Raw genomic sequence first — 16103 nt, forward strand, 5'->3', positions numbered from 1 at the left:
GCCAAAATCCCAATATCGTGCATCCCTAGTATGGGGCATTGCAGGCTAACAAAGAAGCTAAACGACCCCCCCATTCCAAAGGGGTGGACCAGTTCATCTGTTTGAATTTGCATATTTTCTAAACAAAAACAAGATTTGTTGGTTCACCCTATAAAGCCTGGAACTCAACGCTATTCCTGACATTTTGAATTGAAAAGCTTCCTGGATGGGAAGAGAAACGTCTTCAAACTTGGAGACAAAGTCCAGAATTCATTCCGGAATTCAAGAAAAGGCTTTTATTCTCTGGTACTTATTATTATTCTGGTCTGCCCTAACCCTCACTGCTTCTAGACATTTAATTGCAACTAAAGCTCCTGTCACACCTTGACGATTTAGACCAGCTGGCAATTACGCTGGATAAGTTATGGGTAAGTTTTGCAAAAGTTATGAGCACGCTGAAACACGATGAAACAAGTCGGCATACGTAGAAAAGCGGGTAGGTATGCCAGCGTATGCCATCTATTGCCCATCAGTTCCAGGTGAGGGGAATTATCTGATGGTTGACATCCGTTCAGTTCCTCATCAGTCGTGGCGTCTAGCTTATCCTAAACCTCTGAGTAACTTCTGTGTAACTTATCCAGAACTTCTCTCCAAGCATATCAAGGTATCTGACGTGTTCCAGACGAGCGCTGAACGTGTTTCTAACTTCCAGCTACTGTATAATGGCGTATTGGCAGCGTTTTGGTATAAAGGGGATTCACAGGAGGAAACCGTCAGTTCTCCTCCAGACTTCATCCCCATCATAGGGTGAGCCAGAAGGGGAGGGTGATGGATCCTCCCTGCGTTCACGCCCACCACCAACACACTTCCTAGCAGACATGACGCTCAATCTGCTGACGCCGAAAACTTTCTTTCTTTCTTTTTCTTTTTTTATGTTCGCTTTTTTTTTTGGCGGGTGGTAAACAGCAGCTAGATTAATACTGCAATCAAATCATCCTTTTTCTGCAGGCCGGGCGCCTCTGGTTGCATCACTGCCCCCCTCAGGACACTGGGCTGCGCATCATTTAATGGGCATTATGCTGCCATGCGTTATGCAGAAGTTAGGCTGTCGTTGGACAGAAGTTCTGGAGTCGTCATGAATTCTCTATCTATACGCCCAAAATAGAAAAAAATCCATAGAAAGTTCAGCGTATGGCAGCGTTTTAGGAGATTCTGGGACGTCAGCCATACGCCGGATAAATCGGCACTGTGTAACAGGGGCATAAAATGTCTTGATCTGCTGCTCTGGTTTTCTGTTTCTGTTAGAATTTTTTTACTTTGGGTTCTGTTACAACCCCCCGCTTCTGAAAACAAAATTACATCCATGGCCGACGACTTCATGTTCTAACAATACTGAAAAATATAACACTGAAACTTGCTGCAAACTGTACAACCATACAGTACAGTTAGTTTGATTTCATAGAAGGCAGGTAGATCTAAAGGACAAGTAGATGTGTAGGTTGGTAGGTTAACATGTCAGTAAATTCAACATTTTCTTATCATTAGAAAGTTTATGACAATCAATAACAAACAGAGTATTCCTTAAGAGTTAGTTGACTCATACCTATTAAAAACAGGTTTGAAGATGTTTTGCTTCCCATCCAGGAAGCTTTTTCAATTCAAAACGTCTGGCCCATTCCTCTGAAAAGGCAGTCATTAAGGGTCATTGTTGGCCTGGCTGACCTGGCCAAATATATGCAGGGGTACAAAATATCTGGCCGTATCATTCATTCAATGATGGCTGATTCTAACGATCCACTAAAACCTCAGCTCAAATGATGCCACAGAGTGAGAGCAGGAGGATATTGTCCAGTGATGGGATGACCAACAAAGCCCTTTGACACAACTGGCTGCCACTGTGCGAGCCTACAATCACATTAGATGTGATGATGTCACCCCCTGTGCCAGCCCCTGTAGGGGCTGCAGGAGAGGGGAGATGGAGGAGGAGGTGTTCTTTGTTTTATGAATCATCTGACCTCATATCGTCTCTCCTCCCAGCCGCAGACGGCGGCTGATTAGAACGGTTTGTTACCCATAGGTGGCAGGCCTCTGCAGCTGCTGCACAGTCAGTCTGCGCATCAGTCAAGTGCTGCTTCAGCACAAGTAGCAAAGCAGAAAGATGCAGTTGGCGACAGAGCAGAGCCTCCCCCAGCATCACTGAGAAGACAGAGAGTTCAGGCTGGAGGCAGGGATGCGTCAGCAGACTCGAGTCATTGACCGGAAAGCCTAGTGTGACACGGAACATTAAAAACAACCATCAGCAAAAAACAAACACACACATTTTTATGTTTACACTGTTCCTGGGCTGGCTGCTGAAGCACCTATATTTCCCCTCTCCTTATTCCTCGCTGACCAGACTTTTTCTCAAACAAAGAACATTAAACATTGTGACTTTTATAATAACATATCTCTGGAAAGCCTCACAAGCGTTTGTATAAAAATAAACAGAGACATGGATGTTTGCCCAATAAGCATTTTTTACATTAGTATCCATTTATTTTAAATCAGTAAAAATATGGTCTGATGAAAAACTGCAATACTGTATTGTCTAATGAAATATCACAGTTTTTTATTAGACAATATTTGTATATTTGTAATCAATTTTTTTTTTACATCCCTAACGAGCGCACGCCCACTTTGGTAACTTTGGTAGTCAGTATCACAACAGCAGGTTTGTGATCTCAAAATACTTTCACACCCCAAGCAGCAAGAGCAGCAGAAACGTGTGTGCTGCTTCATTTTTGATGCTTGTACAGGTTTAGTTCTGACGCTCAGCTGAAGCATCTTTGCTGCTCTGGCTGCGCAGCGGTAAACTGGGTCTAATGCACGCTGGGCGGAGCCACCCTATCCTTTCTTTGCCTGGAACAATGGCAGCCATATTTGCTGTGATCAGCGGGTAAAAAGTAGTTTGAATCTATGTTGAAGTGAGAAAGTCCACCTGAAAACATCATCAGTGCAGTCAGCTCATCCAGATTACCATCCTGCCTTCAAAGATTATTTCTGTGGGAGCCGCTCAGACCTCCGTACACCGGCGGAGCTCTGTCACTAGAAACCCAGTTATACAGCAGCCTCTGGCCCGGGCGCCTCTTCGCGGTTTTCCCAGACATCCCAAGTTCCAAAAACTCATTTCAGGGAGATGCTTAAACCCATAAAAAGTCAAAAAAAAGTAAAATTCCTAAATTATAAATTCATATCAACCTCATAAGAAATAGAATTTCTATTGAACCTAATTGAATAGAAATTTCCCTTCATGCAGCTCTCTTAATATACTTGAATCTCTTGTCCTGTTTTTTATTTCATGCCTTTCTGGGCCCCCATGACAACATGATGCCCCCCTCCTGGCCCCCTGGTACATTTGGTCTAGATCCACCTCTGTTCCTCACCTTCAGTAGATGTGGATATACTTTAGTATATTCTGCTGTAAAATTAGTCCTATATTTTTAGTTTTTACCACTCAAAGCTGTGCATCCTTTCCCAGGATGCACAGCTTTGAGTGGTAAATAGGTGAGAGTAACCTGAAAGTAATCGGACTGATCCAATCAGCTCTCTGACCACCAGTCGCCTGGAACGCTGGTTGAACCGAGCATCACTTTGGACAGACATGCAAAGGTTTCACCAGCAACCTCCTCCTCACACCCTGCACTCTCTTGTTGTTCCTGAGCAATCGAAGTAGTTCTATAATCCTCACATGATGCACAAATTATTGTACTGCCTGCTCGCTCTCACTCAAATAAAAAAATCACCACCTTGCATGGTCTAAAATCTGGGATAATTTATCCAACTCGTGGGCATCCGTGAACAACTATCTATATCAGGGAGACTCCCGGAACTTCCGGGAGACTTTGGATGTCTGTTTTCCGCTACTGTTCACAGCGGCTGGAAGGGTTTTTCATGTACGTAATCCACACTGCAGCTACCAGAATAATAAATTTAACATATTTTACCAGCAGATACTTTAATAAACATTAAACGCCAGGTGTAAATAAACTGTTTCAGAGGAGTGATCATAGCGCTCTCCATCAGCAGTGCTGTGTCTGTCTCCCTGCCAGCTCCCAGATCAGCTTCTCTGATTGGTTAATGAGGTGCGTCCAGCAGCTAAAGTTCAGTTTTTCCAACCCAGCAGCCTCTGCTTCTAAAGTGCATCACACGAGTCAGATCCTCAGAAGCTCATGAGGCACTGCTCCTGCTGCTCAGATGCGCTGCAGGACGTTTGCTCCACCTTGATGCGCGTAAACCATTGAATTTCCACGTATACCAGCTGCTTCTGCTACTTTAGGTTTGAACGAAGGCCAATTTATGCTTCTGACGCATAGCCTCTGCAACCGTCAAATCTATCTCTGTGCACGACCACGCCCCCCGCGCAGAGGTTCAGCAACCGTCGTCGCACACCTCAATAATATCCTGACTACGCACCAGATGGTCGCAAACCCGTGCAGACCTCAATCAGAAGTGCACAGACAAAAAGCAGCTGTGATTGGTCCTTGGTATGCCTTCCCTGCTGTCTGTGTGGTCGTCCTTCTCCATTTGGTGCCCGGGCGCCATTTTTAAAAGTTCTCCAGGAGTTACCAAATAGGCTCCCCCTAGGGCTTTGGCAGGAAACTGCTGTGCATCCCAAGAAATTCCAGAAGCATACCAGCAACACTGGTTCGCGATCAGACCCAAGCCACATTGGATGTGTGCGTTGGCAGAAGTCTAATCTGCCCTTTAGCCTCTGACACAACCAGAGAAAATTACTCCTGCACCTTAAAACAGGGAATTATATTGTATTCCATACAATTCCACTAAAAGCTTTGTTTCTCTTGAAGCAATTAAATGTCCCTCCTTGCAGTAATTCTTTGAATTAGTGAGGGAAAAAAAATCCTAATTATTCCATACAGATGACAATCTGATACTGCCAATCTCTGCAGCAAAAAAAGCTGTGAGACAGATGTTCCTTTATTAATGCATGCTGGCCCCACTGAGGAGCCACAGCTCTGCAGCACATGTGGGATGTGCCCCAGTTTCACAGCAGCATGTTTGGGGACGCGGGTATGTGTCTGTGTGACATCAATATGTCAGAGGGGGTGCTTTTATCATGTCATTATTTCAGTGTGACCAGCATTTGCTTTAGCCTCTGGTCGAGAATTCATTTCTTCACGTCGTCTCAGATAAACGATCGGTCATTTTATCTGCAAATCTATGAAACAATGCGAACAGGAGTTGGTTATTGTGATCATCACTGAAAAGTCACACTTAGCTCATGTAAGCAGTGAGAGTGGGGCTGTGTTGATCTAGCTGCTATGTGCTACATGTCAGTGACACTGTATGGTGATAGATAACAGGCGCTAATTGGAAATAAAAGTACTACAGATTAAATGCTCCTCCCTTCTGTCACACCTCGAGTGCCTAATTAAAACTGATTTTTACTGACATCTGCTCCTAAATACACCTTTCACCCCGCTAAAGCTTTTTACATACACTCCAAAACAAGGGATAAGTGTGATGAACCTAGATGCCTGATGTTGTTTCCTGCATCTGGAAGCCCTGATTAGACTATCGTTTGTTGTATCCACTTCCCAAAACCAGACTCTGTCAAGTAAATTCATCAAAGGCTGCCTTCTTTGCCTCATTCTCCACAAACTATGTTACGTGTGCCGCCATGTTGGTTTGCTTGTTCCCTCTAGAGAGCATTAGTAGCGTAGATCGCCTCTTGGAGGCGAGGAGCCGTGTTAGCGTGGTGTGTAAACGGTCTTAAGGAACCGAGCTCGCCATGGTTAACTGATCCAAGCTCGGCGTTGATCGGTTTTCAGAGGGTAGTGAAAATGGGGCTATAGTCAGGAAACGTTAAAGACAGCGTGCTGGACTGCTTTATGGCAAAAACAACTAACAATTAACTTTAATTAGCATCCAATAAAGAAACATAATTGTAGATTTCAAGGTAGATAAAAGTGTTTTTCAGCACTATTAGCATCATGGGGAAAGAAGCGGAGCGTGTGGCGGTGTAAAAATACCTCAGTGTTCACCTGGAAAACACACTGAACTGCAGACGCACCTGTAAAGCTGTCTGCAAGCAGGGACAGAGCAGACTGTACTCCTTTAGGAAGCTTAGGTCCTTTAGTCTTATAAGCCTGTGATCTATAAATCTGTTGTGAATAGTGTGATCTCTTTTACTCGGAGTGAACATGATTAGCTTTTAATGATCGTGTAAACAGTCCAGCAGCTGACACAGACTCTGCCAATAAAAAACATTTCCCTCTGAGGGCTTGTAGCAAAGCTTAGGGTCCAGTCTGTTGAGGTTTGTGCTCAGTATATCTTTGATGGACGAAGGGGAGGGGGCAGAAAAGTCCTTTATATTATTTAGCAGACGTATCATACAAATGTTCATCTTTTCTTATTGTCTGTGCCAGCTGGTCCTCAGAAATATGCAAATACACCTTAACTAAAGGGGATTTCTAACCTGAGAAACAGAAGTGGAAAATCGTCTTTGCTCCTTCAAATTAAAAACCAAATTCTGACCAATTGTTCATCTGTTGTTGGACTATTAGATGAAATGTTCTGCTCAGAACAAGCAGCTAGAACCTCCAAGACAGGTCAGAGACATCACAATGACGGCCTCTCATGGAGTATGTAACGCAAGGAAGAGTTTTCTAATATGATGATGCAGAGAGAAGCACACAAAAGATACAGCATTGCATCAATTAAGGCAAATAACAATGAGCACAACCCATGGATCCCTTGAAGAACAAATGTTTATTCATTAGCTCTTTGGGAACCAGGCTATTTTTTTACATTCAACACGGAAACCTTCTTCTAAAAGTAGTCTGAGGCAGCTGCAAATGTCAGGGTCCAAAATGATCAACCTTGGGCTCTACAGATAACTGATCCTCCGGACACTTTCGCAACAAAGTACCCACTACTTTTTCTCATTGAATGTTAAATATGAGTTCAGAAACTCCAGCAAAGCATTCTCTTTGGCATTATGCTTGATCAAACCTTTAAACAAGAGCAGAATGGGGTATCAGGTTCCTGTGGTACTTACAGTTTCCACAGTAGCAAAATTAAAGGGTTAAACAAAGCATTCCCTTTACAAATTACTACTGAAATGTTAAAATGGATAATATAGTTCTAGTTCTTTATATTAGGCTTTTTTGCACAGTTTTTCTTTTTCTTTTTTCTAGGTTATCCTGAGCTACTTATAGTTATGCTGCTAAAGGCTAAGGCTGCTGGAGGACATAGGGATCACTTTCATTACGCCTTTTTCTCCTACAGCAACAGGGCAAAGTTTTCACTGTGAACCTGTGCTGTATCCTCAAAGTCAGTGATTGGAGGCAAGCAGCTGGGTTCGCTTAGATTGGGAATTTTTAACCAATTTCTTCTGTGTGATTTAATTGAATGTTCTCTGTAAACTTTGAGGTTGATGTGCTGTTAGATCCACATTTCCCCTTTGTCATTCATAGTTTAAGGCATAAACAATTATAAATAAAAACAATTATCTATATATAACTGAAATAAACTCCCATCCACCTCCCATCTTCTTTAACATAAACAAGCAGCTCTCAGAACTGTATCTATGTATCAAATTCCTATTTTGTGCACATGATCATGGCTAAATGGGGCTCATTCTGATTATAAAATAAATTCAAACTCAAAACACATTATAAATAAGTGATGATCAGCTATTTTGCATCAGTGTATGAAAGCCTTATGTCATGAAGAATCACGATGCACCGTATTTATGGTTCAGGATGATATAAAATCAGTTCATGTTATCCAGTGGTAACAGAAAGAAGGCTATGCACAGGGATCAGTTTGGTAGGAAAAGGAACCTGCAGTGTGTTTGAGAGAACCTACCTCTTCAGGAAGGCTAACCACCAATGCATTCTCCGCTTGGCCAACCAGTGCCTGGAGAAAATACTCGCTGCAGGCAGCCAGGACCGCCCGGTGCCCTCGGAACTCCTTGCCCTCCACCAGGACTGTCACATCGCACAGGATATCCTGCTTCCGCTGGTCATTAAGGCAGAGGAGGATATTGGTACAATGAACCGTCGACTCATACACATACATTGGGTCTTCAGTCTTCTCATCCACGGACATTCCGCTCACACCCTAGAAATAGAAGCACAACATAGGAGGAATCAGCTTACAGCCAAGTGCAGGCAGGGCATGCCACAGGACTGACATCAGCAGCGGCAGCCGCACCATTCAACTTAAACAGCAACAACTGGCTGCTGCTTCTCATGTTTTTGTCAAGCTATTGTCCACATGGCTTCAATTCTAGAGTTGGAGACGATGGATTCAATTTTGCAAGGCAAGGCTTTCCTTTCGGTTTCAGCCACAGGGGACTGAGATCCTGACTGTCTGACCGCTTCTCTGCAGGAGCTTTTCTTGTCCATCTAAAAATGACCAAAGATCCAGTGACAGGAGGTAGAAATGGACTGAACAGTGTCCAAAACGCTCCATTTGTTTTCACTCGCCTGGGAAAATGTGCTTGTTTTATTCATGGTTGTTTGCTACTGGAGCCGCACCAGAGTGACAGCAAAGCCTCTTCCTCACAGTTCACCATTTTTCACCAACATTATAGTCCTGTTTCTCACCAGTTGTGTTTCATTCCTGTTGTGGAGTTTCTTCTTTTATGACACTTTGCTTTCAGTTTTCCAGGTTTCTAATATGTCTGAACTGGTTCCAAACACTAGAACCATCTATCACAGAACAACAATGTCCAATAATGAACCTGTCAATGATATTTTTGGAATTATTTTTCCACCTCAATGAAATAACATTGTTCAAATGTTTGTTTGGCATCTGTGAGCTCCTCATTGACGATCCCATATCTCCTCCATGGAATTCAACAGTTAAAAACTAAGTTCCCTCCAACCGTCTGACTGCTCACCTCTGCCTGACAGGAAGGATCACTGTCTGTTATAAAACACAGAGGCCAAACACACACCTACACAAACAACACACTCACATGACCTTTATATGAGATCATAATCTGCACCAGGGCATCTGTCGGCTCAGTTAGGGCTTCGCTTTACAGGGTAGAACATTTTTAGGTAGCTACAATTGGTGACTAAGGTTAATTTGCTCCTGTGCTTTCATAGCATGTTGCTGCTGTCTCTGAACAAAGCAGGATTTTTCTTCAGTGGAGGTGGAATACAGCATGCCACTGAGCTACAGAAGAAGGAGACTCTATTAGCTGGAGTTTCCCTGAACAGCCCTTACAACCACATGTGTTTTTTTTCTTCACTTGTTGCCCTTAACCCTTTATAGGACAAGTTAGCATTATTAATCACTTGCATATAGCGTTGCCAACCGTCCCTTGATAAACGGAATCGTTCTGTATTTTGAAATAGAAGTACCTGCCCCGTATTCAGTGGAAAAGGAACGAGCTTTGTCCCGTATCACTGTTGGAGTAAAACAATAGTCGGTAAAGAGTTATTGGAATATGAAAAACAAATGCACGGTAGATACAAAATGTACGGTAAACTTGTTCCGTCCCTGTCCTGCATTGGGACCAATGATCTGACAACATATATGTAACGATCCAGAATACTCTCATTGGTCGAGCCAAGTGTTGCTCACGGAGAAGATAGCGGGAGACAACAGAGCAGCATGGGGAACGAATTTAAATGCTGACGCTGCTTTGAGGGGCGGTGCACCTTCGCATAGAGAAAAAGGATGCAGAAATTTAGGGAGGAATGGGAAAAAACAAACAACTGCGTGGAAAAAGTCTGTGATAATGAATATGAAGCACACTGCAAATATGCATCCTATTCAATGCAGATTTGAGTCAAATAGTTTCACACACAAAGGGGGCTAAAAAAAATCACCACTCCAGGAGGGGTGAAGGCAGCGGGTCAGCTGGTACGCACATGAGGAGGCCCTTTAATTTTTTCAGCCCTACTAACATCCCCTAGGTTTAATTGTTAAGCCTAGTTAAAAAATTAAGTTCCAGTATCAGGATTAAAGCCTCTGAGGTTATGTTGGTTTCTTTTACTCTCAGAGTGTTTTTCATAAATTTCTTCTAGAAGCACTTTTGTTAGTTGGCATTTCTTGTTATTAATTTGACATAAATTTTTGCCATCAAAATATCCCTATTTTTTCAATGTTACAAAGGTAATAAGTTCTTATCCTGGATTCAAATAACACTATTGGCTTCAAATTTAAATTTTCCAAGAATTTTACTTTAATCAGATAAATGTTGAGGTTAGATTCGATCTTCTTACCCCTTCAAACTCAAACACCCTCCTTCTGATCGAAACACGAGTTCTGAGCGGCGTAAACATTGTTCTCACCGCCTGACTGAGCAGATGAGTCATAACCTCCTTTCAGACCAAACTTTCAATCTGTGATTTACATGTCCTGCATGTCTCACTGATCGGCGGATCAACCCTCTGATCCGCCTCAGGAGTTGGTCACAGACCGTTCACCGTCACAGATGATGGTGAAAGATGAAGACCTGTGTAATGAGCTGGACGTGGTGTTACCATACAAACCAAAGAGATAAGCTTAAGATGTTGAGGCGCATTGATGATGGTGCAATAGATGATGCAAATAATTACATGCTGAAGATGACATACAAAAACTATTTCAGAAGGTGTAGATATTATTGGGTAGATATACTGCTATCATATCAGCTTTTGGTTCCAGCGGCATGTTGTGTTATCTGATAACAATTGTCGTCTGTAAAGGGGTGGTTAGATATGCAGATTGGGTTTAAAAATAAAACTGCTTATTCAGAGGAATTTATGTTGTTAACCACAGGGCTCTGTACTGGGGCCCTTTTCTTTGTGGCCGGTATATATTCCCCTTCAAAAGGCACAAAGTCTCTTCTCACTGACACGTGATTTATCAATGACATTAAGTCCACCAAATTCAGCAAAATTTCCAATTTTTTTTAGGTAAGTCCAGGTACGGCTAAGAGGGAATTTATTATAGCTAAGCTAAGCTTTGGACTAAGTGATAAACTGCTTGGTCATGTTTCCCGTCCCACTGCCGTCCCTTTGTGTTTAATGGTTCATCCCCTGTTTAACTTGATAAACATATCAGTGTGGTCATTAAAGGAGGCCTTTTTTCATTAACCCTTTGTAAAGATTGAATCTTAACTTCCTTGGGCTAACTTTGAAAATTAGATCTGGATTACTGTAGTCCTCCAGCGTGTTTAAGATGCTGAGGCACCATACTGACCAAGATTACAGCCTCTTTCCCACTGAAAATGGCGGGTTAATGCATGAATTCCAAACATGGTTGACCCGCTAACAATCAACCCGCTAACAATCAGCATTTGCCTCCCTTCCCACTGGCTATAAAATAGCTGGTCTAACCCCTCGCTGGCAGCTGCTGCAGGCCTGGTCAGGCCATCACACTGGGTTAGCGTTGATGATGTCACCAATTCAACAGAAATCAGGAAAGTAAACAATGGAGAGCAGCATGGAAGGAAGCCAGGGCGTAGACAGTGTGCTTTATTGTTTCGCTCTTTTATCTGTCTGAATCCCTCTCACCAGAGCTGCTCCATGTTTATCGAATGTTTCTGCTTGTTATATCAGAAGCGACTGGCACAATGTGTTGACATCCATACGTTACGTTCAGTGGCATCACGTAATTATTGGGTCAACATGGCTCTGGTGTTTCCACAGCATGTAGATCAGAGCCTAGGTGATTTTAACGCAGGTCGCTAGCCTAGTCGTTTGACCCTGGTAGACACACACCAGTGGGCTGTTCCCACTGCCACTAAAAGCAGATGTTCCTGGGTTCAAACTGTGTTTTTGGCCTGTAGGAAAGGCGTAAAAGAGGCGGGAATCTTGCATCCCTGTTCTTTGCACCATTTCCTGGCTTTCTTTTGAATTTGGGGTAAATTTAAGGTGTTATTGATTTTTTTTTTGGCCCCATTTTATAAAGAGCTGCTGCAGTGCTACACTAAACCTAGAGCCTTGAGGTCAGCGGAACACATACTGCCATCTGAGCCTAAAGCTAGACTAAGGTCCAGAGGCCATAGAGCCTTCTCTATCAGCACCCAGACTGTGGAAGAGTCTTCCATTTCCTATCAAGTCCTCTCAGTCCTTACATCACAAATCCAGACCGAAAGGTTTCCTTTGGCCTTCAACACTGGCTGAAGATACTAATGATTTACTTTATTGATCCTGGAATTGATATAGTAACCAACTAAGGTTGGTTTCTTTATATGTTTGCATTTTAATCTGTAAACTGAGGCTTTAATAAAGAAGAAGAAACTCTTTATATTTGTCTTTCGCTAATTACCACAGAACCACAAACATTAAACGATGATCTCACTGACACATTAGAAACGTGAAAGGAATATAAATAATAAAGATATATTAAAGAGGAACAGTTTAAATACACTTAGTAGAATAAGACTCAGAAATACATCATGCTGTCTACAAGTAGATCTGTAAGTAAAATATTTATAACCTTAAATTGCAGTTAGGCTTCTCACAGGCCTGGAGAGCATAGTTTAATTAATCTGTAGACTGATGTGTTTATTGAAACTTTAATTAAGGACACAGAAACTAACGTCCAGGTTGAGAAGAAAAAAATCACAAATGTTTAAAGATTACAAAATGTCAGAATCATTAACCAGGTAATTGTTGAAGAGCAACCTTAACATTCATTGAATTTTGAAGAAAAAATCCCAAATGCATTTTTACCCTAATAAAGACAAGTTTTTACCCTGAGCTATCTCTATAGTTATGCTGCTATAGGCTTAGACTGCTGGAGGACATAGGGACCCCTATTTCATCATTCTGCTTCATTCTATCTCTATTCTCCCACTCTGCAGAATCTGTTAGTTCAATCTCTAACGTTCTGCTCTCTCTGCTTTTTCTCATAGTAGCTTCATCTGGTCTGTTCCTGTTTGGCTGTGACTCCATCCTGGAGAGAAATATCAGCTGTGCTGCTGCCATCAACACCTTTGTTTCTAGATGTTGGAGCTTGGCCTGTTTTTCAGTGTAGTCCTGTTTCTCTGACTGTGACTAACTGGATGTGCTCTCTTCATCCTCTGACATGGGAGCTGGCTCGGAGCTCGTCTGCCTGGCTGTGTGTTTCCTGGACGGGGCCGCCTTTTACAGTTGCCTTTTGTATCTATGCTTCTTTTTCTATGTCTGCTTCTGTCTCCTTGAACCCCAGTCGGCCTCAGCAGATGGCCGCTCACACTGAGCCTGGTTCTGCTGAAGGTTTCTTCCTGTTCAAAGGGAGTTTTTCCTCTCCACTGTCACTCCAAGCATGCTTAGTGTGAGGGATTGCTGAAGAGTCAATGAGTCGATGCAATCAACTGGTTTTCCTTAAGATAGAAAACTTTGAATCAATCTGACTGGATGATCTGGTGAACTGGAAAGTGCTTTGAGATGACATGTTTTGTGAATTGGAGCTATAGAAATTAACTGAATAGAATTGAAATCTGATAGATCAATCTGTTCTAGCAGAAGAGAACTGAATCTAGTGAATTTATCTAAATAGTTTTCCAGTAAAGCGTCGCTAAATGACCTCATGTTCAACTACAGTAGTAAAGAAACAGCCTTGGGATGTGCTCTTATTTCTAGTCAGCTCTATGAATGGATCCAGCAGAAAACCCTTAAGTGAAGAAGAGCAGATGTAAATAATCTACTAGAACGCGGCAGCAGTGAATCCCACACAGGGAAAAGCAGAGCAGGGATAGAGAGGTAAAACTGTGTTAATGTTCACCTCAGGAATACAGCTTCCAGAGTGGGGGACTCTAAACCTGCTGTTTCTGCTCATCATATCTCCTCGGTTCACTGACGACTCAAACCTACATTCAGACACCTGTTCAGACATACATGTCAGAAAATGACTGCGTGGCAAATATCTGCTTAGAAGAGCGCACAGACGGGCGAAAGTTCATCTTTATAGCAGCCTTTTAACATAATAATAAGCTGCTTCTATTTTTCTTCTTTAGTACACTGGAAAAATTATCTAGAAATAAATTAGAATATCTTAAATTAAGTTTATTTATTCTAGATTTGAGTAGATAAATAAGATGATCTGCCAATGGAATGAGTATTTTTTACTCCTAAAATAAGATAATTAGATAACATGCAATTGAAATAAGACAATGTAATTTTAAATGTAAATGTTCTTATTCCATTGGCAAAATGTCTCACTTATCTCCTCAATTCAAGACAAAAGGCACTTATTTTAAGAAAAAATGACTTATCTAGATTCATTTTTTTGTGGTGCAATAATAAACAGGATGAGGGAAAATGTTTAAATGATCTCAACAACATGATTCTAAATGATTTTACTGATGCAGGACTGTTGTAATGATCTATTTCCTTATGGCGTTTAATAAATGATTGCACTTAGCATCAGGTGTTTTTAGAAGCTGATGAGGACCAGATTATTTATTGTGACTGAGAAACTCAGCTTTATCTATTAAGTTCTCATTGGCTAAATGCCAGATAGTAACTTTCTGATATTACGCATCTGTGTTTAATATTTGCTACCTGGGTGACCTCATTAAGTTCCAGAAGTGGGGGAAATGACACCTCCTCAGCTCCTCCTTTACATTTCCTCTGAGGATGCGATCAGATTTGATTTCCTCTCCTGTTTCAGGGATTTGGCAATAAAATCAGAGTTCATCCTCATTGGGAGGACAGAGTGCCCAAGCTCTGCTTCCTAGATAACTTATCTATATTGTCACATGCCCTCCTGGTTGGACCCTTAGTGCACCAGTCAGTCCTGCAGCAGAGCGCCTATACGCTAAGATCCTTACGTCATGATCCGAATTCACAGTTCTAATGATTTTCTTAAGCTTTTCTTTTCTTCAAATGCAATCCTGTTCGATAAACATTGGTTTTATTAGACCACAGTCAGGTAACCACAAATGAATCACTTTGTACCGCGGTGCTTAATGCAAACTACACTGCAAAAATGTACCTCCAATTTGAGTCAGTAAATAAGATGATCTACCAATGGAATTAGTATATTTACTCTTAAAATAAGATAATTAGATAAGATGCACTTGAATTAAGACAATGCAATTGTTTTTTCCTTATTTCAAATGTAATTTCTCTTGTTCCTTTGGCAAATTGTCTCACTTACTGCCTAAATTCAATAAAAAATGTACTTATTTTAAGAAAGAAATTACTTATTTTAGATGTCATTTTTTGCAGTGTATAATTGGCTTATTGTGTTGCTTTAGAGCAGGGGTTTGCAACCTTTCATATCAAAAGAGCCATTTTACCCCCATCCAGCTAATTAAAGTCGTTTAGAGCCCCAAAATATTACAAGATTTTTTAATAAAATAAACAACCTATTATTTTTGTTGAAAATCTGCCATGATTAAATCGGTTGCCATTTTAAATAACCAAGAAAGTATTTGGGTTCTTTTAAAATAAGGAAAAACGATTGATATAACTGAAGCATGGATATTTTCTACAGGGTATTATTTGATGTGAAAAATATATAATAATAATAATAACACCTAGTTTCAAACTAATTAAAGGAAAAATTGCTCTGAAAACATATTTCTGGTGCTTTTCAAATTTTTAAAATACCCACAAAAGCGTCTAAGACTGGTACGTTCTTATAGTACATTATCTTTATATAATTTTTAAACACTATTTAGGGCCATTGTAGAGGGTCCAAAGAGCCACATGCGGCTGGAAAATGGGTTTAATGAAGAACCAACTTTTCCTCTGATTATTTCCCCATCAGTTCACATAAGGAAGTATTATCATAATGCTAGATTAGATAACCTAACTACACTGGAAAAATAATCTAGAAAAAAGTAAAGATTTCTTAAATTGAGTGTATTTACCCTTAATTTAAGTAGGTAAATTAGATAGTTGTTGCTGTAGTCCACAGTGTGCAACACACATCACCACTAGTAGAGTCCAGTAAAAATGTCTTAAATTAAGTGTATTTACCCTTAATTTGAGTAGGAAAATGGAAGGAGTATTTTTACTCTTAAAATAATATAATTAGATATTATGCACTTGAAATAAGACAATGCAATCATTTTTTTCTTATTTAAAGTGTAAATTGTCTTACTCCATTGGCAAAGTGTCTCTTTTACCTCCTCAATCCAAGCAAGGGCGTAGGAATATGTTTACTATTGGGGGGGACACATG

General features: G+C 41.1%; 1 protein-coding gene across 2 annotated transcripts in view; it reads right to left on the minus strand.

Moving 5' to 3' along the window:
* Positions 1–16103, minus strand: part of bach2 (BTB and CNC homology 1, basic leucine zipper transcription factor 2) — a 112701-nt gene that overhangs the window by 25043 nt on the left and 71555 nt on the right. For both annotated transcript variants that reach the window (XM_015382776.1, XM_015382775.1), the window contains one exon: positions 7849–8103. In XM_015382776.1, coding sequence (XP_015238262.1) covers positions 7849–8091 — 243 coding nt within the window. In that variant the 5' untranslated portion in view covers positions 8092–8103. The remainder of the gene's footprint in view (positions 1–7848; positions 8104–16103) is intronic.

Source organism: Cyprinodon variegatus, unplaced genomic scaffold, assembly GCF_000732505.1.
Source record: "Cyprinodon variegatus isolate N-32 unplaced genomic scaffold, C_variegatus-1.0 Scaffold266, whole genome shotgun sequence".
NCBI classification, from domain to species: domain Eukaryota; kingdom Metazoa; phylum Chordata; class Actinopteri; order Cyprinodontiformes; family Cyprinodontidae; genus Cyprinodon; species Cyprinodon variegatus.